Below are 22,917 nucleotides of genomic sequence, written 5' to 3'. Positions count from 1 at the left end.
GCTGAAGTAGAGACACATCTAAAAGTTGCAGGAAACCGGCCCTCGAGGCCTGGAGTTGCCCACCCCTGATGAGCTGAGATTAACAGGGTTTTTTTTGTTTTTTTTTTGTTAAAATGTTCCTCCTATGTGGATCCCCAAGTTTCCAAAGCATTTCTTTTATCTGTTTGACCTCTGAGCATTTTACAGGGAAAGTCCTTGTTATTTTTGTGTTGGTGGATGTTAGGATAAAGCAGAGCTGACTTTATGAAATAAACTTAGAAAATGAGGATCAGCAAAATCATCAGGGCTGTATCACCCCCCACCCCCACTTCTTTTCCCTTTTTGTTGCATAGGTTAGCTTGAATAGGAGCACTATGTACCTGGACTGAGCTGGTATGTGAAGAGCTCCTGAGCTTTTGTTACGGCAAACAAAAAGGTAGATTTGGTTGCACATCTTTGTGCTTTGAATGGTTACACCCTACAAGAGGAATCAAGACAAATACAGAGCTTTGCAAAAGTATTCACACCCACTGAGCTCCTCCTAGCTGGAGATAGGCACCAGCAACCCTCCCATCCCCACTAGGGACAAGAAAATGGATGGATAGTCACTTGTAGTTGTTTTGTTTAAATCAAACACATTCAATCTACTTTTTAGTCAGCCAAATATAGTTGGCCTTTTGGCAAGTTGTGGAGGATTCCTAATAATTTCTTTACACCTATCTGAAATATTTACCCAGGACTGGAACTAAAAGACAGAGTTTTAACGTTCTTGTGTTGTTTTCTTAGATTAGCTGCTTCTTCATTTTCCTTTTTTTACAGTTTCAAAAACCATAATTATGATGTTTGCTCTTTCACAACTCATCTTTCCAAATGACAAAAAGGGGGGGGAAAAAAAAATTCTGTTCGGTTTCTAAAAAAAAGTAGCATAATCTTAACATACTCATATGAGATTCTATTTGGTTTTTACTGGTTGATGAAAACTGTTACAAAAATTTTGGTTAATAAAATTAACACTGGTCTTGTCAACAGATTCTCCCACCTACAGAGTTGCCATGGTGATCATGGCTGCTTCTCACACCTAGGGACAATTTAGACAGACCATTTAACCTGACAGTCATGTTTTTGGACTGTGGGAGGAAACCAGAGTACCTGGAGAAAACCCATGCATGTACAGAGAGAACATGCAAACTCCATGCAGAAAGTCCAGGGCTGGGAATTGAACCCAAAAACTTCTTGCTGCAAGGCAGCAGCTCTACCAACTGTGCCACTATGCAGCCCTACAAGTGACTATTGTAACTAAAACTAAACTATTATATCAAATGCTACTACATTAAAATTTGAAGCCAAAAATCAAACATGGGGAAAAGATAACTAAGGTAATAATTTTGATCTCCACACATTTTGGTATTTATGGGAGAGAGACATTAAAGAAGTAATTGTTTAAAAAAAAAAAAAAGCCAGAAATGTCAAATGGTGTGTTTGCCATAAACCATGCAGAGGAAGGTGCTGCGGTTACACCATCCTCATAGTGAAACACAGCAGTGGTGGCATCATGAACCTGGGATCATTCTGAAATCAATTTATATCTGTCCATCCATTTTGGTCCATCACTAAATATTCCGATAAAACTCTGAGGTTTGCGGTCGCATCACGAGGGTTTTACTTTTCCAAGGCACCCTTTGATAACACAAAATGCACACAAATGTCAAAGTTAGTACACGTTTTATTTACCATAAATACAATTTCCGTGCCAAGCGAGAATCAGCATTAGTCCAAACTCGAAAAGCTGCACTTTAAGAACGCGTCACACACCGACACCTGCAGGTCCAGTTCTTCTGATGTAAAGACTTTCTGGTCACTTCCCCCCAGCAGAAGTCACATCTTTATAGACATTTACATCTATCTACACCAACATTTCTATAAAGCATAGAAAAAATAAACTCCATTATATGTTTTTTTTTCCTTTTTTGTTACACGATTTATCGTTACAATATGTATAGCAGTGCTTCGTAAAACGGCATGTGGTGTTTTGGCTGCATCTCTTGGACAATCTTTTCACAGCTTTTGGAAGCACAAAGCAGTGCTGTCTTTATTTCATGCTGCTGGGACTGAGGGCCTCGTCTGCTGTGTAACAGGAGCCAAAATAATCATTTGCCACCAAGTGTCCTGTCAAAATAAATCCCAACATATTTCTGGACCAAACAGAGAGTAGCCTACTTATATCTGATAGTCACGCATGTAAACAACACATATCGTCCCGTAGAATCTAAACAAATATCCAGGTTACACTTCCCTCTTCCTTTGTAGGTTAACTTGATATTCACTGCCATTTTTCGCAGAAGGATCCAAGCAGAAATCTAAATTAGGCAATAAGAGAAGCGAACGAAAGCAAAGCATTCAGAGAGCAGCGACGGAAAACAATCCATTAGGCACAATAAGGAGGCAAGCTGGAGAAAGTGGCTTCACCATGTGACTCCATCTATGTACACAGACAAATAAAAGCCAAACTGGATCATTTTGGTAGGTAACCAAGAAAGCAAACAGATTACTTAGTGCTCCAGTCAGCTTTGTATTCAACTAAAGAGAACAGGCTTGTAGCATATAGGTAAAGAAGACACACTGTTAGAGAGAGAGGGTTAAAATAGAAAAAAACCCACGCATTTCAGCAACATTTTTAAAAATGCCAAAGCGTTTTGTGGTAATGGTTTCTACGCATTATGTATACATAATAAGAAAACGGTAGCATTATTTGAGAAAGAGAAATTGCTTCAGATCAGTGCAAAATAAACAATAATGCTGCACATTAGTTAGGAATCCTATTGTTTTCACACCAGAGCCGAGGATTCTGTCTGGACTCAAAAGAGCCGAATCCAGCCTCTGACAGCTTACTTTTAATAATAGATGGCTCTCGTTATTCATTCAGCTCTCCTCACATCTTCTCCCCTTTTTTTTTTCCCCTGATAGCAGAGCCAGCCTCAGTGTGTCTTCCTAAATGCAGTCGCAGGCGCGTCTGCACACGGAGAAGAGCTGCAGGTAAACAGGCAGCAGACGGGCAGCTGTGTTTCTGACACGCTTTCAAAGCATCTCGTCACGTGTCAACTCGGGGGGAGCAGGTGTTACCTCACACTGTGGCCTCATTAAAAAAAAAAAAAGGTGTCGCTCCAGAGCAGCGATGTGTGAAAGCTGGAAACGTTTTCCTTGCTGCAAGACAGACGACTGATTTAAAGGCAAAAAGGTGGAAAGCCTCTCTTTGCCAGGCCGTGAACGCCATTTTGGACCTCAGCTCAAACACCTGCATAGACATCTGAATGAACTGAAAGTAAAGCCAGAAGTTCTTCTTACAGACAGTCGGTTCTGATGGCGGTCAACAGCTAGGAAGGGATCGTGTGAAGTCGTTTCTGCTTCCTGACATGTGGAGGTGCAGTCGTGGCCATTGTTCTTTTATTTCATCCTGCATCCTTTCTGGAGTCACGAACAAACAGTTCAAAGAACCGTTTTCCTCTGGTTGTGATGCCATTGTCCAATCTCCCCGTCGATTTCCAGCTGGATGCGACCTCACAGGGGAGGAGGAAGCAGGTGAATGAGTTCAGGTCAGAGGTCATGGGGAGCCTCCCTGACACACTGCTGCGGAGATTTGGTTTTAATTCAGGAGGTGAGATTTACAGCGCTGGACAAAAGTATTCATACTCCTTAATTCTGTTTTTTTTTTTTTTCCCCATTTCCAATTTTTGCAATACAACCAAACGTTTAATGGAGTGGAAGGAAAATTACACGGTTTTCAAAATTATTCTTTTACAAATCTGAATTATGACACCTCTAAATAAAATATACTGCTACCAATCACCTTCAAAAGTAACTAAATAAAAAAATAAAAAATAAAAAATCACTGACAGGAGACTGTGGCAGCAACCAAGAGTCCCAGGGTGACTCTGGAGGAGCTGCAGGGACCCACTGCTCAGGTGGAACAATCTGTATGAGCTTTTCCTCCACACGTATGTGATCCTCACAGCAGAAGCCATGTTCGGAGTCTGACACAGAGCAAACATGAGGAAGAAAAGGCTCTGGTCGGATGAGACCAAAACTGAACTGAACTCACAAGGAAAAGGCGACATGTGATGGAAACCCAAACCTAAAGCCCTAACACTTCACTAAGGATGATAAAACTAGTCAGGGTTGATGGAAGCCTCTTACTGGCAGCAAAACCCTTTACACTTGGGGAGAGGAGGAGGAAAGCCGACACACAGCGAGAGGTACAATTAAATGTGTTAGAACAAAGAGCTTTGATCTGTTAAAATGGCCCAGTCAAAGTCCAGAATTGCATCCAATGGAGAATCCAATGTTTGTAGTTGCTCTTCATCAAATATAAGGGAGATTAACTCATTTTTCAAAGAGGAACTTTGAAAACAGAACATAGAGAAATGCTCTGTGCTTTAGATTTTTGAAAAAATATTGAAAACATTGTACAATTTTCCTTCCATTGCATAATTACGAGCCACGCAGGGCGTGGTCTGTCAAATAAAATCCCTAAAAAAGGTTTCAAGTGAATCCTATTCCATAATCTTCTTAAAATACACAACTAATCAGCAGCTGAGGTACATTTAGCCCCATTTCAAATGTCACCCGAGCAGTTCCATTTTTATTTTAATCTCCTGATCGTTGAAAATTAGAGCTTGCAGTGGTGAAACCAGAGAACGTTGCGGCGAGAAGCTGAAGGGAGTAAACCTGTAGGGAGGGTATCGGATTTCAAACTGAGGAGCCAGAGGTCATGACCCACTAAGACCTGATGCATCATGGGAGGTTCAAAACATTCAGCAGCTACGTGCGAACGGAAGCGCCAGGCAGGTTAGCAAAGCAGAGAAAAGGAAGTAAAGCAATACATCTTTGAAGAAAAGTGTCATATTTTAAAAAAAAAAAAAAAAGGCCATAAAATAAAGATGGAGGCATCTGACGTTTGTTCAAGTCTCCAGTGAATTACACTTTCTGGCACATTATTATATTGTATTTTCACAAACCGCACCGCATAACTTTATTAACAATTACTTATTTTTTTGTTTTCTTTTTTTTTTTTTTAAAGGCAGCAAAGAGGTGTGGCATATATTGCTCAACAAATAAGTTGCTTTAGATGGACTTTAAATGAGGTCCTCAAGTGTTTAAATCCTCGCAATTCCAAACAATTCAAACTTCTTGAGCAGCCAAGTATCTGTGAGACCTGGCAGAAGTCCAGCCGCCTTCGGCCGCTGACCGACAGCAGACGGCGTCCGCTCCAGAGTTAGCGCTGTAAATCGTCCTGCTTTCACTGCCGTCCGACGCAGCTGCCGGCGTTGTCCCTCCACGTCTGCTGCAGCTGCTGGAGGTGCTGAAAGGCTCTCTGGGTGATGTTAAGAGCTGGGTGGACCTTCCTTAGGTCAGGCTCTCCGATCAGAGACAGGCCACACAGCCCCAAGTAGGCATGAAGAGGGTCTGGAGAGACGAAACCACGGACAAAAAGGGAGAAACCGGGTCAGAGCTGACAGCGGGAGTCCCTGCAGAAGCACCTGAACGTGACAGAGCTGGTACTTAGAATGGATGTGTACTGACTGATTCAATCTATAAACTCATTGGACCCTTCAGCTGTCCCAAGGATTGTAAGTTTGTCGTAATGAACCTTTAAGGACACGTGAATAATGCACGCTGCTTCGCCCCTAGGAGCGTCTCTCTCCCTCGGGACGAGGATAAAAGCTCCACAGGCTACTAAATGGAGCAGTAATTGAATTACAATGAAACGACAGATGATTGGACAGAGACGTTAGAATCAATCACAGAACTATTAGCTTCACCCATCAGGACTCGGACTCAAAGTTACACCAATGAGAACGTGGTTTCAAAAGGCCTCACTCAATATTACAGCGACTTTCAATCCAAGATTAACATTGAGATGCTTTTTAGAGACATGCAGTGAGCCAGCCACATCCTGCAGTAAACGACTGACACAGGAGAAGCAAGTAATGTGAAACAATCAAGTGGCTGCAGAGTGCTCGGAGAGGATGAAGGCCGGCTTGCGCCTTCATCCAAGGCACAAGCCTTGGATGAAGGCTAAAACTGCAAGTTTGCAGTTTTAGGCTGCAAACTTGCAGCCTAAAACTTGAGTTTAACATCCTCAGCAGCCACAGGCATAACAGCAAAGGGGGCAACTTCAACACGGATGTGATGGAGTCCTGGCCTGTAAGTGTCTGGCTTTCATTAATCTGACCTTTTTTTTAAAAAAAACCAGTCGAGTCTATAAATAGCATCAGCTGTCAAATAGGCTTTTAGCCAAACTTTGGTGTTGCTTTAACAAACCAATTACTTAAGACTAAATTGAAGTCATCACTGCCAACAATCATATATAAACACCAAGTTTTAAAAAAACTGGATATTAATGAGTTGTGTCAGTAAAAGGATGTTTAGTCTGTTTTGATGCTCCTCTCCTCCGTGGCATCTTTGCAGCCAGCCACACAAGAGCAAAAAGCAAAATATTTATCCACCGTCTCACCTCTGACTATTTGTTATTTTCCTTCAGATATAACGACGTATCAGACAGGTACCATCTTGTTCAAAAATCTACTTTGTTGTTAAAACTCTCCAGCTTCTACACTTGTCTCTTATGCTTTTATATCTTAACACATTGCAAATAATGTATTTTCCCCTTATCTATCAATCCTGACGAGACCTGGTCACAGTTTCTTGTCAGTAACTTAAAAACAAAAACGTTCAATGAGGAAAATAAGTTTTGGAAAGGCAAAACAAACAAAAGTATGTCTTGATAAATTAATTTAGCTTGAGGAGTAAAAGCTAGACATTCAAATATTACGTGAATTTTCTTTGTTCCACACTCCTTGTCTTCAAGATGCTACAGAAACTTTAGATGCAAGGCAAATCAAGAAACAAAAGAAGAAGTCTGGCTGCTTTCTGTGACGTCTTGGACAACTGAGAATCTACACCAGTCTCTCTGATTGCAATTTAAGAGCTTTAAAAAAAACCTTCTGCTATGTTTTGCTTTCTAGGCTCTTATTCTACATTTTAACACAGAATAAAGAATCTTCTAGCAACAAAACACACGCAAAAAAAACAATCTGGAATCATTTTAATGCAGGTCTGCATGTATTGTCCCACATCCAAGCAATCAACCCAGTTCCCACTGTAAAGGAAACATTTGTTCGCTATTGTTTCCTTCTCCCATAAAACTCTTTTATTCATTTACATTCACAAGCCTCAGTCCTGTCTGTCCCTCCTGAACGCCGTCCTCCTATCTGTCTGTCTGTGGTAACACGAGGAGCTCCGTCTGCCGTTTCCTCAGGCTACCTTTAAACAATCGCCTCATCAATTACCCAGCATGAGGGCAGGCAAGAACACGACTGCTGAAGTCTAGGGTTACAGGAGATTCTTTTCCCACTGATCTGAAGTAAAACTGGCCACCACAGCTCCACCCTGTTTCACTGCACCTGTGGAAGATGAGGCGCAAACTGCTCTGCTCAAAGAGAGGAAAATAAATGAACTGAAACTGCTTAGATCCACAACGGTTTTGTCCCTAACGTGAGATCTTTGAAGCTACAGGAGAATGACAAGGAAGCGCTACACAGTCATTAAACACGCCATTCAGCGCCTGTTTTGCTCCTGTGGTTGTTACTGCACTATAAAAACACCGGGCATTTGTGTTTTATGGATGCAACAACCACAAAAAACAAAAAACTGCAGCCTGGCGTTTCTACTGGAGGCAGTAGAAGTCAAGTGGCATCATTTACCTGGATGGCTGTCGGGCCACTTGGCGAAGCCGCCGACCAAACGATCCTGCGTGGACAGAATGAAGCTCCTGTTTTTCTCAAAGTGTGTGAACTGGAACACATCCAGGAGCTGGAGAAAAATACAAAAACCATCAAATGAAAACATTTTAAGAGCTACAGATGTACCAATTAGGCTTTTCTTGACTGATACCGATTTCCACAATCTTTCATATTTTTCTCAGACATCTTTCATAGATGTAGTTTTGAATCCATCAGTAAATTAAAAGATCATCTCCAAAAGGACATCAACCATTAATGGATTTATAGACTGATGACAGCAGAAGCTTTTAGTTTCAACAAATCTCCAAAGCAGCCTTAAACCTCAAACTTGTTTCTGTAAATTTAGAGTTTAAGACACAGCAGGCACTGATTTATTATGTGACGAAGTAGGAAGACATTTCAGTGTTTGCTACCTCCAGCGTAGCTCCCACCCAGAAGGAGTAGCACGTATCCACGGGTTTGTTGGGACGTCCGTGGAAACCGCTCTGCTGCCTCATGATGCACCAGCGCCGGATCCTGTTCAGCTCCCGCGGACTCAGAGCCTCGTCCAGTCGGCCCATCAGGCACAGCGAGGCTATGGCACAGTACGTCCAACCACCTGACACACGGGTCACCGAGTTATCACATGAAACTGCAGTCTGGGGTGCACATCTGCTCACTATGGGTATGAATATCTCAGTCTTTAACAATTACAATAAATATACAAATGCAACTTTAAGGCGTTCTAAAAACAAGAGTTGGGAGCAGAAAATTCAAATTTAGGGATTAGTTTCTTTCATCTAAATCAAGTCAAAACTCTACACAAAACCCCCAATACATATAATCACCATTTTTTTCCCCACTTGTCATCAACAAGCTTCTGGTGTGATTCAGGCTGGAAATTTTGATCAATCCTCAAGGCAAAACTCATTTAAATCAGTTTGTTTCCTGGAACACAACCGTCTTTGAATCATTCTCTATTAATTTCCATAAAAGCTTGGGATGCTGCTTTCGGGATGGAAACTTTTTAGGTAGTTAAGATTTGCATTTCTCATCTCTTCAAAGGCCAATTTAGATGCGTGTGTGTGGGATTTATTGTGCTGTTGATGCACCCAGTGTCAAAGTTTGTTATTAATTGTTGCCACAACCTGATGCAGCAATGGCAGCAATGGCAGCATGGTACAGGATGGTACAGCATGGTACAGGATGGTACAGCATGGTACAGGGTTAGTAGATTTTAACGTCCCACTTTCAATCGTCAAACATACTTCTTGTCATTGTGGCGTAATAGCTCGATGATTGGCACATCAGGCTACAAAGCTCTGTCTCCAAGGGGAAGTAAAACTTGCTTTACTTGGAAACGACATTCTGGCAGTTTTGAGTTCATGGAAACTTGAGTGTTACCTTGTTCCTGGGTTGGTCCCAAACCTACCAAACCAATTCAGTTTGGACCATTTTCCAGGATGTACCCAAGCCGATGACACATTCCAGTAACTTTGCTCTTGGAAATCAGCAGTTTTTCCAACAAGTGACTCCTGATAACTTTTTCCAACTTGTGCAAATCTACAGATGAGGTTGAAAGTGCAGCTTTACACATTTAAATCTCTACTGATTTCTCAGACTTTTCCGATTTTCTGGTTAATGGTCGGTCAAATTTTTTTCAAACAAAAATTTTTTACTTCAACTCAACATAAGCGTTCCTACTTCTCCTGCTTTTACTACATTATACATTCTTGTTCACGATGAGTGTAAGTAAACCGTTTTTTTATTTTAATTTAATCCTGAGGTCTTAGCCTCACCCTTACATGAAAGTTACAACAATATTTAATAAGAATGTAGAAAGATGTGGAGACATGTCTTCGCAATAAACTGTACATCCATTTGAAGGATTGTTTCTACTAGAAGCTTAAGGTGAGGGGTAAACACCTGGTGGCTTCAGACAATTTGTTTTTCCAAAATCAGTTTCCTTTAGGCAGGAAGAAACATCGTCCATGGATACCAGTGTTGGGATCAGTGAAGTCGGATAAAACAACAACAAAAAAAAAGTAGTAAATATAGACTAAGGACTGAAATCGGATACATAAATCCAGTCTCATGCCCAGACCCATGAGGTTCTATAATTTCATGTTTCACCTACATAACTGCACAGGCATAACATCCCAGAAAAATGTGCTTGTGCACATTCAAAGCAACGCTGGGAGGTCCTGGCACTGAACGAGCACACACACCTCAAGGGTAGACCGGTAATGGGCCGCGACTAAGCATCTCTGCTGATTTGTAATCAGCCCTTTGGAGGGTCGGTTGGCTCAGCACAGCCTCACCGAAGCCTTTAATCACAGAACTCGAATTCAAAGCGAGAAGAAAATCACATAGATCCAATAAAATTTGCCCCTTGGAGCAGTTGCAATTTTTAAGAAATGTATGTTTTAAGAGCACATCAGAGCTGGCAGGGATTTCATCTTCTCTGTACAACCCAGGTCATGCAGATATGTTGCTAAGTATTGCTTTTGTTGTGTCGCGTGAAAGCTTTCGCAAAAGAAAAGCAAGGTCTAATTGGAGTGGGGGACGAATGATTGAAAACAATGTGCTGTATCTATAGCAACGGATCTGTAGCGTTAATCCTTTATATGCTGTTTTTTTTTTTCATGCCTTTTACTAGTATAAGCCCCAACATATTGGTTATAATGTGTTCTGGATAATTTGAAGTAAAAAAATACCCAATGAAATTAAACCAAAAATGTATTTAAATTATCAAACTTATTCAGAATTTATTTGTTGTTGCAACAGTGCGTTTCCTTTCTTCTACTTATTTAAACTTAATAGGACTTTACATTTACAACATCTAACATATTTGCACTCACCGTGAGATTCTCTCCCAGCTCCTTGGCCAAATGCATTGTCATACGACTATGGAGAAATAAATTTAGAAATGATATTTGAATCAATAATAATTGATGTGAACACAAACCAGAGATTCTGAAGAACAACAACAACACAGCATACATGTTAGACTCCACACCAGAACAAAATAATATATATTTTTAAAATTACTACAAATAAAAAAGTGATGTCTTGTTCTTAAAGATGCACGGGTCAGATGCAGATTTTTGGTTTCTTTGAACTCCGACATGCTGACTGCAATTTTGATCGACTCTTATTAGGATCATTTTAACCGTAATATATTCCTAGATAAATATAGTAATTTTCTACTTGATTCAAAAACCTTGAACTTTATCTGACTAATGAATTATCCGACTTTGAAAGAGGATCAAATATTGTTGACTGTTGATTGAACTTCTATAACAATCAGCCTAAGTTTTGATCTATTTAATTAACAGGAAGAACATTCAGATGCTGCAGAATTTGATCCTCAGTTCAAAGAAGGAAAGAAATGGTAGATTTTCTTTTCTAGCCAGGCGATTGTTGCATCTCTAACCAAAATGAGAAATGTCATCAGAGAGAGAGCTGCAGAGATTAACACTTGAGCCTGTAATACACAACATTACACCGTTTTCTTCATTTCATACCTTACTTCTCAAAAAATAAGCAAGACAAAAATCCCCAAACAAAACAAAGTAATAGATGTGGTTGGCAAAGATTCCCACACATTGCACTTGTCACAAGACGCATCACATACAGCCACTTCCTCATCCTGACATTTATTTTTGTTTGAACAAAAATTAGACAATGCCATCTCTGAGAAACTGATGACCCATTTTTAGCTTCATCTCTAGAAATATTCATTTCGCACAATCTACTTGCAATCTGGGACGCCTTTCACTGTCTTTTATTAAATGAGGAATGTTACCGCATTGACAATGCATGAGTGTCATCTGTTTAAACCAGCTTTTTGTTAAAACAGGACACAAACAATAACAGAAGAAAGGCAAACCGTCTGCGTTTATTTTGTACGTTTTCAGACAAAACATACAAGCTAAGTTAGAGGTGGTAATCGACCGGGAAGAACAAACAACTCCCAGCCTGTTCCTGCTCTGATGACACTACAGCAAAAATGGCTACTGCATGCATCCATCTCTACATGTAAGGCAGTTTCTGCTTTACCAAAATAAACCTTAAGATCACAATTTAAATGACTTTTCTAAACTAAACTAAACTTATTTTCTGACTTTCGGTGTGTATCTATTCACAAATAGATACGAATAAGCATGATACAAACACACCCACAAAATACAGACTCTGAAATGTTAAACTCGATAGACGCTGAGGTTTCCCAGGTGACGTGTGCAGCTCGGGAGAAAGAGAAAACACTGCGCTTTGATGTGTCTAACGCCCAGAAATGCAAACAAAGCGAACAAAGTTGGGAAAATTAGTTTTTATTCTTTTTAACTGATGCAGAAAAAAGCCTTCGCTGCAGCCTTACGACGATGATACGTTACTCTATCTTCTCTAATTGTTATAAATGAACTGTCTGCAAATGAACCGACACCTTGTAACAGTTCGTGGGCTGTGTTCTATTTTAATTTAACTTCTTATGTTGCAGAAAAGGAAGGTTAGTGTCCACTGTGGGAGCGTTCACATCAGAATCATCTTGTTATTTTTGTCCACTGAAGGAGGATCAGAAGCTTCACACTTTTTTTAACCTGCCAACACTCACTCACCAGACTTCCACGGATGTACTCGATGGCTTTCTGGGTGTCCATGCCTGACCAGTCATCCAGCATGTAACAGATACTAGCTGCACAGTAGATAAACCGGATGTCATTCTCACTTCCTTCTGGCACGGCATAGAAACTGAAAGCCAGACAAACAAACAAAAAAAAAAAAGGCAGAATTACATAAAAAAAGAAAAAAAAAACTGTCTGGGTTCTGGTTTTATGCTTTCAGATTTAGGTTCTGACTGTTTGAAAACTACTTTATTTGGTGTAAATGACGAATAATTCAGGTGTGAAACTAACAAAACCACAAATGTATGAAATAATTAGCCACAAGTTGCTTAAATGTGTTAAACTAAATGAAACCCAACCCACATAGCTCTAATTGAGAGATTGTGTGTTTTTTTTAACAGCCCGAGTATTAAGAGACGGCCTTATTCCACGTGAGTGGAATAATGGTGTGGTTTTTAAGACAACACCATGTTAATAAGCAATTCATTATGAATAAAAGGAGAGAAGGAGAGAAAGGACAAGGATACGACAGGCTGTTTCTGGGGTAACTATCTGGATCTACCTCAGGGATGCTGGAACAATTCGATTACCATAATAGAGGTTATAAACAAAGCCTCTGGACTGGAAAATCACTGCCAGGCATTTTGGGACAGACCTGCTGTAAGGAATGATGATGGGATCGATCCCAGAGCGCCAGCTCAACAACGGCCGCGCTCTGCCAGCACTGGACGTTTGGGATCATTACAGCGGCATTAAGAGCAATGTTTTTATTTAAAGTTAATGAAGTTTTAATTCAAATGCCACAATGCAATGCTGCTAATTGCTTCTCTCTTCATTACAGCGTTGAACCGCAGGGTATAAACGGTCATTTCCGTTTATTCGTCTCGCAGGACTTCTTTTGCTTTGTTTTGGTTTTCGAACAAAGTTTTTATGGCAGCGCGGTGCATCAGGCCACTGAGTTACACAAAAAGTTGTGCTGGAACTTGAGCAACGTCACGAAGTGAGGCGTAAAAACATTCAGGTCAGAACAGAGGAGAAGAAACGGTTCATTTCCTTTAGTCTACACACATCCTTAGTTGCCATGTTGGCACATTTTATCACCAGCTTATCTTCAACATAATCAGTGAGTTTCTGAGAAGAAGATCTCAGCCAAGATTTAGGAGAAAAGTCATGAAGATCTGCACGGTAAAGCATGCAGCTGCTCCAGCTACTGGAGGACAGGAGATTGTGTCTCAAAATCACATATTTAGTTGCTTTTGAACTACGGAACATCCAAATGCAAGTTGCAGTCAGACCGTGTTAAATCTGCGATCAGATGGCTGCGGGTGCTTTTGAGTCAGAGTGAAAATGCCACAGTAAATAAGGATTTGGGTGCAAAAGTGAGCGAAAGTGTGCGCCAACCTGCCGTCCTCGATCTGCAGCACTTTGAGACCGGCCAGAACGGCCTCTTTGTTCACCCGACTCAGGTCGTCTCCGAGGATCAACAGGGAGCACAGGCCAGTGTAGGTCATGGCAACATGGCCGCTGTCGTACGGATGGAGCACACCTGGACCCTGAGGACAACAACCGAGAGGGAAATCAGAAATGCAGCTGATGGCTGCGGACACACACAGAATATTTTGGAGATAATATTCATCATAGACGTAGGAGAATAGACTTTCTCTGTTTAGTTTAATTTTTGAGAGAAAAAAAAAAAAGCAAATCTCCATCTCTTTTTAAAATTTCTAATAATACCCATCATGACAATGGTCACAGTTGCTTTCCAAGCTGGCACTCACAAATCTGCTACACTATAGTATGGTATTTGCATCATTCTACTGAAGCAATAAATGATCAAGAAACTGATACTGATGATAGATAAAAGTGGATTTACTGAGAGATTAAAAAAGAAGGAAAAGCCACAGTACTCAAACTGAAAAACAATTCTGGTAGTACCTTCGTGCTGTAAGGAATCCCAATATGTGCTGATCCACGAAACCCCCCACGGTTCAGGTTGGATTCTGTAACGGGTCAGACAGAAATGATGGAAATATTCAGCACAAGAGACAGGAAAAAAATAATAAAAAATTACATTTACGTAATTTACTGATTTACGTTTTAAAGCCCTTCTGTTCATCTTATGACCTGCAGAAAATGTTCTCAATACAATAGGAAAAGAGGAGTGCTCTGCTGCCACCTTCTGGCCATGACAGAAACACCAAGCCACATCAAAATGACGACAACATAACAGAAGCTTTAACATTTTCTATGCGGTGACTGAACAACAAATGGACCAATATATTCATGCGTCACATATCAGCCTTACAACAGCTCATCCTGCTACCCGACTTTATGCAAGACTCTGTAAAAATATGGCATCCAACCTCTGTACTGAAGGAAAAGTAAATATTTTATCTTCCACCAACATATACAGAAACCCTGATGTCGATCCCCTGCATGTATACACAGATGAATTCAGTCAAACACCTGCATTTTACTGGAGACTAACATCCCACCTAAGCAAAATGCTTTCTGTAAGTCTTAATAGTTTGCTAAATAGGGGATTATCATACTAAGGAATCATTAGTAAATCACATTTGTCTCTCAACTTGTTTTTTTCCCTCAGATCTAACGAGAAGAAGCCTGCCAGCCTCCCAACATATGGCTGCAGCAGAAATCCATCAAGCACGACTATCCCTCCATCATCTCCATTGATGTCTTCAATAATTAATGAAATGCGCATCTCAACAGATGGCATGGAGTGGCTTGTCGGAGGCAAAAATATATAAATAAATAACATATCAGTCCCAAAACAAGTCATTAAAAGCCTGAGAGTCAAACTTTTCTTTGATGAACAGCTGTAAAGATGGACTGGGTTATCTACAGACAACTGAGAGCCAATAGCTACCTTGAAATCTGCAGAGCGGGAAAAGAAACACATGACAGACTTTACAGTTTGATGAGTCGGAGGATGCAAAGACGACTACCTCAGTGTGAAAGTGTGAAACAAACTAACTTACAATAACTTAAAGTAGAATCAGCATTTGAAAATTTTTTTTTATAATTATCCCTTACTAAAAACTTACACTATTTTTGGACATTAAACGCATCAACAACAGGCTGCTGTTTAATGCACTTTTTTTTTTTTACCTTCATCAAGAATCTGATAAAAGTTGGAGAGGAATTTTAAATTACAGAAATTTAATTGCTTAATTTTCTAATTCCTTCAAAAGCCTACTACCTTGATCAAATAATCAGCAGAAATTATTTTCCCCCCTTTTATTTTTTTTATAGAAAGAAAGAAAACCTTAACTGATTCAGCCAGATCACAAAGAAAATGTGAAATCAGTGTTCGGCCGATGAGGTGACAGGTGTTGAAGGGAAGACATGTCGCTCCCCAGAGGCATTCTCCAACTCACAGTGAGGAAACCCAACAGGTTCTTAAGTCAGAAGGAAACTACAGGCTGAGTCTAGATCCAGCTAGTTCTCAATGTGCTGTGTTTCTAGGCATGCCCAGAAAAACCTCCAGATGGGTTACAAAAAAGTGCCAGAATCACGTCATTTGCCTCCCATCAATGTGGAGCAGCAGAGGCTGCAGTCCAAACTGAGATGACGGAGCTAAGCAGCCCTATGTCAGAAATTCCTTACTTGGCCTCTTATTCAGTGACAACACTTTGATATTTAATCATTCTTTTATACTCTGTGATCAAAAACTGCACCTGGAAACATCTGGGATGAAGCTCGTTTACACAGCATGCTTCTAGGATCCTGTTCTTCCAGTCAAGGTCAACATCTCATCACTAAAAGTGAAGGTCAGCAAGAAAAATCAAGAGATTTTACTTTTGGTGCAGCTTCTGCAATTACCGCAGAAGATGCCCTAATCAGTCTACCCACCTCTCTCCTGCCATCACTGATTAATGAAATACAATATGGATTTTTTCCAATAGCACATTTCAATCTATCCAAATTATTATTTTTGAGGAAACGCAACAAATCTGTAGGCGTGTGAGCAAGCCTCTTTTATTCTGAAAGGCATTTTCAGCAAAGTATGGAATAGCAAAGCATCCACATTATCAATGCTGTTACTAAGCTATGACAAAAAATAATAATACACTCTATACATTTGCAGTGTTTCCCCCAGAGTATAAAAAGCCTGGCGGGCCACCAGGCTTTACTTGTACCCCACCAGGCTAAGTGTTCCTTATTTAAGTTTTTTTTTTTTAATGTTTAACTTTTTTTTAAGACTTTATAGTTGGTGTTCAGGTGTTAATCTTCCAATCTTTCAGTAGCACATACTCATCAAGTGGTATTTTAAAATTTACTGTCAACTTTAAACATATTTTAACTCAAAAAACACAACGAGCCACTGGATGAATGACTGCCTCAGCACCCTGTCACTGAGCTAAGCAAGTTTTCTAGCAGAAATTTACTCTTCATAAACCCACTTTGCAACTCATTTCATCTCAAGTCATTGCAATTAAATGAAAATAACATTTTCATACAGTAACATAAAAATAGATACAGCACTTACTATCCTGGGTGGGCAGAACTTGTTGTGAGTAAATCCACTCAATCATCACTTTACTATCCACCACCTCCAGGGCATCCAACACATCCAGACCAGACAGGGCAAAGAATAAAATAGATAACCTGGAATGAAAGCAGTTGATCTTACAATGTACTCGTTTATAAAGTGCCATATAATGTGTGAACCTGTTTTATAGCTTAACCTTAATAATAATAAAAAAAAAAAACAATATAGATGGAAACCAAGCTGAAAATGAGGGTTAACTGAATGATAGACCTCAACATAGACATAGCTGGGAACAGGCTCGTTCCATCAGCCATAAAAGCTGCTACATTGTCATACCCAGAAAACCTGAATGGTTAAATAAAGGCTAAGATGAGTTTTCTTTAATTAACTGAGGGCTACTGAATCACAGCTAGCTCCTCTGCTGTTCAGTTCCCCAACAAACCACAGTAACCAGAGCTCCCATGAGCCCTCTGGCGAACTCACCGGGTTGTTTCCAGCGACGCGTACCGCTCAGGTAACACCTGCAAGGTCCTCTGGAAGAATCGGACATGTCGGTCTTTCAAAAAGTCTATCTGCTCAAATTCTTCAAATTGGTTCTCTTCTTCCGCCATCTTTGTTTCCGCACCTATGGGGAATCTTTTCCGGCGCGTTTGCTTTTCAAAATAAAAGCCTCTTCTAGGGGTTGAAGTTATGGGGACAGTATTTGTGATACTGACTGCTGTCGCTACCGTAATTCATTGAGTGTAGGTGGGTTAACGAATTTTTTTTGTTGTCGTTCTCTGCTTGGACTTTAATCTTGAATCTATTTCAGTGTATTTTTTGTCATACATCAACCCAGAGCAGGTCATATTTCTGTGATAATTTGTTAGTGGGAGTGAAAAGAAAATTAAACATTACATTCTGGGATCTAGGATGTTTATTTTTCCTAGAGCTTTTTTTTTGTCTGCCTCATTACAATTCCTTTCTTTTTTTATCTAGGTTAATCTGTTGCGTGCCTCTCATTCAACACTTTGATATTTACGTATTTATTCGTTTTATTTGTAAATATTTTCTTTGTAAATACTTTACCATAACAACAAAAGTGTCAAAACAACAAAACAAATTTAAGTCAAACTCTGGAAACTGTGGAAAACTGCAGGACTCGGCTCATGGTGACATCATAGCCCTTGTCTCCAAGAGGGGATGGCTCTGGAATAAAAATAGTAAAATATGGAATTACCTAAATGTTACTTATCAGTCAAGTCTACAGGTCCAGACCTGTGAAACATCTGCAGCGTGGGTCCTTGTCCTGAAGGTTCACTGTGTTTCATCCTTTCCTCCCATCCTTTAGTGGGGCGAATCAGCCTGAAGGGGTCTCTGTTCACATGACCATCCATCTGAAGAAGAAAAACTAATTACTTCTCTGAGACTAATGACTGAAATCTTTGAAATCTAGTTTGAAATCTTCCAGACTGGTCACTGCACCTTTTCCTTCAGCTTAGCTATGATTCTCTTCTGTCGTTCCTCTTCCTCCTTTTCCCTCAGTTGCCTCTCATGAAGCTTTGCCTCCACCTTGTGAAGATCCTGCAAAGGTGCAATCAAACTATGTATTTTGCTAAGTAAAGTTGATCTCATACCTTCTTCTCGCTGAGTTCAAAGGAACCTGCTGTGTATTGCAAGTTATTTAATGAGAAAGTCTGAATTTGAGCGCACAAACTAACACCTTATCTTTTGTTTTCATGTATTTCTAAGACTTTAGAACTTGGTACCCTTTCACTGAAGCTTTTGACGACTTTCGTTGCCTCTTTTCGCTTCTCCTCCCTTTCCCTCTGTTCCTTCTCTCTTCTTTTCTTCTCCTGTTCCTCCTCTTTCTCGCGCTTCAATCGCAGACGCTCCTCAAGGGCCATCTTTAATTCCAGCTGCCGGCGGCGCTCCTCCTGATCAACAGAGATCATTTTGTTAAAAATAGGCATCTGCCCAGTAGAGCAACCTCATATTATGTGATTTTGATTACGAAAAGCAGTGCTGTAGTTAGAAAAAAATAAAAGTTTTGATGGCAAAATATGAACCTTTTCTTGTCTTCTCCTGTGAATCTCATCAGCCAGTTTCTGCTCTCCTTCTTCTTCCTCTTTTTGTTTTTTCTTTTTCTTCCATTCCTCCAGGCGCCGTGCCACCTCCGTCCTCTCCTCCTCAGTCCTGAAACATGAACGACTTAACTTCAGTCAAACAGTTTGCGTGAGTCAAATTTGAAAAGTTTCCGATCTGAATTTATTCAGTTATTGATACTCACTGCTGTTGCTCAGCCAAGTTCTTGGCCTTCCTCTCTTTTCTTTGTGCCTCCTCCATTTCCTCCTGAGTTTGGATCCTCGTCTGACGTTCTTTTTCTTTACTGGTTTTCCAGCGTTGAATAGCCTTGGGTGGGACGGAAGAAAACTGTTAAAACTGGACAAAACACATGTAACGCAAAGACTCGTGCATGACACATGCCAAACCCTGAAAAAACAGAAGGTTGTTGAAATTAATTAATTGCAAAGCAGTGCTTAAGTGTCACTTCCGCTAAACTCTAGCGTCACGCTTTGCCACATTTCTTCTCCACCTCTCTCTTTTTGTCCTGCAGGCGAAGCAGCTCCTGATGCCAGTCCTCGTGTTGCTGGACCTCCTCCTCTGTTTTACTCGGCAGGTAGAGTCTGGCCTCTTTCCTGTACGACGACCGCCCACCGTGCTTCATCCAGACCTGTCATTGTTAGAACCAAAAAAGTCGCTCCACTAAAACTGTCAAAAATAATAAAGAAGTAATTAACAAAGCGACTTTGTATTCCTCACTCTTAAGAATGCTTGGTGATCAAACTGGTCCCAGCCTCCATGAGAACCTCCAGTCTTCTGCAGGAAATCCTCCAGAGCTTTGACCTCGGCAGGGAGATCTTTGTGGAAGGGGTTGATCTTAAAGGAAAACAGAAGAAAAAAACAGCCCGTCACCCTTTTTTCTTATTTAAGCGAGTGTCACACAACAAAGAAAAAAAACATAATGGTGTAAACTGGTAACCTTCAGCGCAGGTAATTTAGGGTTTGACTTGACAAGGAGACTCCAGTTTTCAAACTTCTTCTCATAAGCAATAACTTCCTTCTTGCACGTCCGCTCCTCCTTTGAATATTTCTCAAAGCTGAGAGAAAGCAAGAAACATAAGGTTTGATTCCTTATAATAATTTCATTTCACTACAAATAATCTCAGTCTATAAATTCTGCTTTTTTTATTATTTCTATTTTTTCTACTTCTTTTCTACCCGACATTCTTTTATACTCTTAAACTTGTTTCTCATAAGATGCACACTTTTCTTTTGTGTATACCGAGTGAATGTTGTGGCTTTCATACTAATTTACCAAAGAAAGTTACATAACATCATTCATAAAAGGTAATATGTTTGTCTTTTTCCCCCCCATTTTCCAGGCTAAAGTGGTGTAAAGATGAATGTTTAGCAAATCTTTTTACCGTAAACACTGCTCCTCCTTTAGAGCATTTATCGACACTTCCACATCTAACATTATTTCTTTAAGTCTTCCAATCACTGGAAATACAAACAAAATTGCAGAAACAATATCAACAAACTGTCCCAAAAGACTCTAATTTTCACATCACTGACACTGCGTATTTTATTCTGAGTTTCAATTATTTAACTTGCAATATTATTTCACATATAAACCCAGAAAGTAGCTCAAATATTGATATTAATAATGACCAAAAAAATCATGTCTATAAGTTTTTCTAGGTAATGGACAACAACAACCGAGTTGCAGGTTCTTTAACATCAAGAAACAAAAATCTCACATTCAGGAGACGGCTTGACATCAGTTAGGTGTTTCTGAAATTTCTTCACACCATTATTGATCTTCACTAGCTGCTTCTGAAGGATCCTCTCTGAAGAAAAGGCATAATATTATATTTCTGTTAAAGCTGTACAATAACATATTGAAACAGTCTGGTTTCTTTACTGGGTTTCTGCAAGTTTCAAGCACATTGAAGATACTTTACGAACGTCAACATTTAAATTCATGGTCTACACAAATTGCAGCTTCAGACTCAGAACTATTACTGATGAACGGTTTTACCAATCTACTTCTAACCACTTGTACACATACTCTTTACCATGACGAAGGAGCTGATAGAGGATACAATATGGATTTTAAACCTTCAATACAAAATGACATACGGTATGATTTAAAAAATACGAAGATGCAAGATTTTGAATTTCTGCAATTGTTAAAAAGGACTGTGTTAGAAAAAACAGCAAATTAAAGGCAATATTTTAGTGTTAAATCTATTTCTTTACAAGACCAATCCATTTTTTTTCACATTGACTGCACATCCTAGTGTGAAACAGATGCCTATTAATGTAAAAAAAAAAAAGAAGAAGAAAGAAAATCAGCTATAAATGACTTACTTTGAGCAAACCTATCTTTCTGTAGTATTTTTTCATATTCCTCAAGTTCGTCAATGACATCCGTCCAGGCATTCTTTCTGCACAGAACAGTCATGGCTCTCTCTTTCTCGAATTTTTCAATCCTGTCAGGCAAAAGGCAAACAACAGATTTTTAAGTCAGTGGTTACATTTTTAGGGCAGAGATAGAGATTTTTCTTGTTTCAACTCCTTATTAAATGTGTTTCTAAATCACAGGGTATGAATCTATAGCCCTTTAAGAACACAGGCTCCCAAATGACAGACAGCAGTCTAGATTATGGACCTAGCTGAAGTCGTATGTATCCATCCATCCAATATTGAGTCTAGTTAAATCAGTATAATTTATATAGAAAATATTTATATATGTGATGAACTAAATAGTTTTGGGTGGGTGAAATAAACAGTTTTTGAGTGGCACTTCTGTTAGGCTTTAAGTGATTTGATTTATCCTTCATTGTATTACAAAAGTGAAAGCAAATTTCACTCACAACCTCCTGTTCCTCTCTGCCTCCAGCAGAAAGCGACCGACTTCCTCCCTGTTCAACCTTTTCTGCTTTCTTACCGTGTAAGACGCAGTGGTAGTGGGGGCATAAGACTCTTGCTCATCCTAAATTCATTTTAAAACAACAAAAACAAATGAGAGTACGACTATTACAGTGAACGTGGTAAATTTTACTATCCTAAACGTCATGCAGTTTGCCCAAAATACCTTATTAAATAATGACGAACGGCTACAAATGCATTTTTTTCCACAAACTACAGTATCTATCGTGCTATTCATACCTTTTCTTACTCACTCACTGACAGTTTAGCAACTTTGTCGATATCTACTAAGCAACACTGTCTGTGCTTTAAAGAAAATAAGAAATGTACCTCGATAAAATCTGCCGTGAACAGTTCATCATCGAATGGAGCGGTTGCTAAGGCGGCCATGTTTGATTGTGAAAGTAAACAAAGCAAACTTTATTGAAAAAAAACCTGTTGTCAGGTAGCGCATTCCTGTTGTTTCTAGCTTTAACCAGCAGAGGACGCTGTGTGCCGTCAACATCTTTCTCCTGCTCTGAATATTTGAACATAACAGAAATTGTCAGCATTTATGTAATTGTATTGTCGACAGTGTTGACACAAGAATCACTCTTCACTTTCATTTTTTGGGCGTTTCTTGCATATAAAGTCAACCCGCTGCTCTCAGAATGATAACTGTGGTTTGAACTCAGCCCAGGTTCACTTCATAGTTTTCAGCCACTCTGGTGGATTTACTGGTATGTTTGGACTATGGTCAAGTTATAAAGTGCAGTTCTGCTTCAACTTTAATTTTTTTAACAGATGGGTCTCATATCTTCCTCAAGGAGATTCATTGTGTGCAGTGGTCAGGTCTTACTGCTCCACCAAAACATGACACCTCCTGCTCTATCTTTTTGTTGATATGAGGTTCTTTCCCTTTAATGCTGCGTCACTGTAGATTTATGTCAAACATCTCTTCTGTTTTGGTGTCCATATAATTCAGTTTTAGACCTATCTGAAATAACAAACATTGTTTCAAAAGTCCTTGTTTTTGTCCACGTTGTTTCTGACAAACTTCACTCTG

The 22,917-nt window shown here is 39.7% G+C and overlaps 2 protein-coding genes across 3 annotated transcripts; both read right to left on the bottom strand.

The window, feature by feature from the left end:
• Window positions 1-1,684: 1,684 nt before the first annotated feature.
• Window positions 1,685-17,577, bottom strand: pggt1b (protein geranylgeranyltransferase type I, beta subunit). Its single transcript, XM_007548101.2, has 9 exons — window positions 17,379-17,577; window positions 16,893-17,011; window positions 14,318-14,382; window positions 13,784-13,935; window positions 12,377-12,509; window positions 10,619-10,664; window positions 8,192-8,376; window positions 7,740-7,848; window positions 1,685-5,439 (listed from the first exon to the last, which is right to left on the bottom strand). The coding sequence occupies exons 1-9, from the start codon at window positions 17,504-17,506 to the stop codon at window positions 5,273-5,275; spliced, it is 1,104 nt and encodes a 367-aa protein (XP_007548163.1). The 5' UTR covers window positions 17,507-17,577; the 3' UTR covers window positions 1,685-5,272.
• A 98-nt stretch (window positions 17,578-17,675) lies between these two features.
• ccdc112 (coiled-coil domain containing 112) lies at window positions 17,676-22,287 on the bottom strand. Of its 2 annotated transcripts, none has more exons than XM_016669500.1 (14): window positions 22,203-22,287; window positions 21,892-21,936; window positions 21,312-21,433; window positions 20,699-20,788; window positions 20,363-20,438; window positions 19,918-20,035; window positions 19,698-19,814; window positions 19,471-19,608; window positions 19,165-19,286; window positions 18,944-19,070; window positions 18,644-18,811; window positions 18,360-18,458; window positions 18,153-18,271; window positions 17,676-18,083 (listed from the first exon to the last, which is right to left on the bottom strand). In XM_016669500.1, exons 1-14 carry the CDS (start codon window positions 22,232-22,234, stop codon window positions 18,053-18,055), a joined length of 1,404 nt encoding a protein of 467 aa, XP_016524986.1. In that variant the 5' UTR covers window positions 22,235-22,287; the 3' UTR covers window positions 17,676-18,052. The 2 variants fall into 2 exon arrangements, with proteins under 2 accessions (XP_016524986.1, XP_007548161.1); XM_007548099.2 differs by having other exon boundaries at window positions 21,818-21,936; window positions 22,203-22,281.
• Window positions 22,288-22,917: the final 630 nt, after the last annotated feature.

This window comes from Poecilia formosa, unplaced genomic scaffold (assembly GCF_000485575.1).
Source record: "Poecilia formosa unplaced genomic scaffold, Poecilia_formosa-5.1.2 Scaffold25, whole genome shotgun sequence".
Lineage (NCBI taxonomy): Eukaryota > Metazoa > Chordata > Actinopteri > Cyprinodontiformes > Poeciliidae > Poecilia > Poecilia formosa.
This window is presented reverse-complemented; position numbering and strand designations above follow the sequence as displayed.

What these genes read in the sequence shown, in the direction of transcription:
- pggt1b (XM_007548101.2), bottom strand. Translation starts at nt 17,506, where the DNA reads ATGGCGGAAGAAGAGAACCAATTTGAAGAATTTGAGCAGATAGACTTT. An exon ending in GGATTCCTTACAGCACGAAG is followed by an intron (nt 13,936 to 14,317) that starts GTACTACCAGAA and finishes TGTTGTCCTCAG; the next exon opens with GGTCCAGGTGTGCTCCATCC. An exon ending in CTGCAGATCGAGGACGGCAG is followed by an intron (nt 12,510 to 13,783) that starts GTTGGCGCACAC and finishes TCTGGCTTTCAG; the next exon opens with TTTCTATGCCGTGCCAGAAG.
- ccdc112 (XM_007548099.2), bottom strand. Translation starts at nt 22,262, where the DNA reads ATGGCCGCCTTAGCAACCGCTCCATTCGATGATGAACTGTTCACGGCA. An exon ending in AACTTGGCTGAGCAACAGCA is followed by an intron (nt 19,071 to 19,164) that starts GTGAGTATCAAT and finishes TTCATGTTTCAG; the next exon opens with GACTGAGGAGGAGAGGACGG. An exon ending in ACAGGAGAAGACAAGAAAAG is followed by an intron (nt 18,812 to 18,943) that starts GTTCATATTTTG and finishes TCTGTTGATCAG; the next exon opens with GAGGAGCGCCGCCGGCAGCT.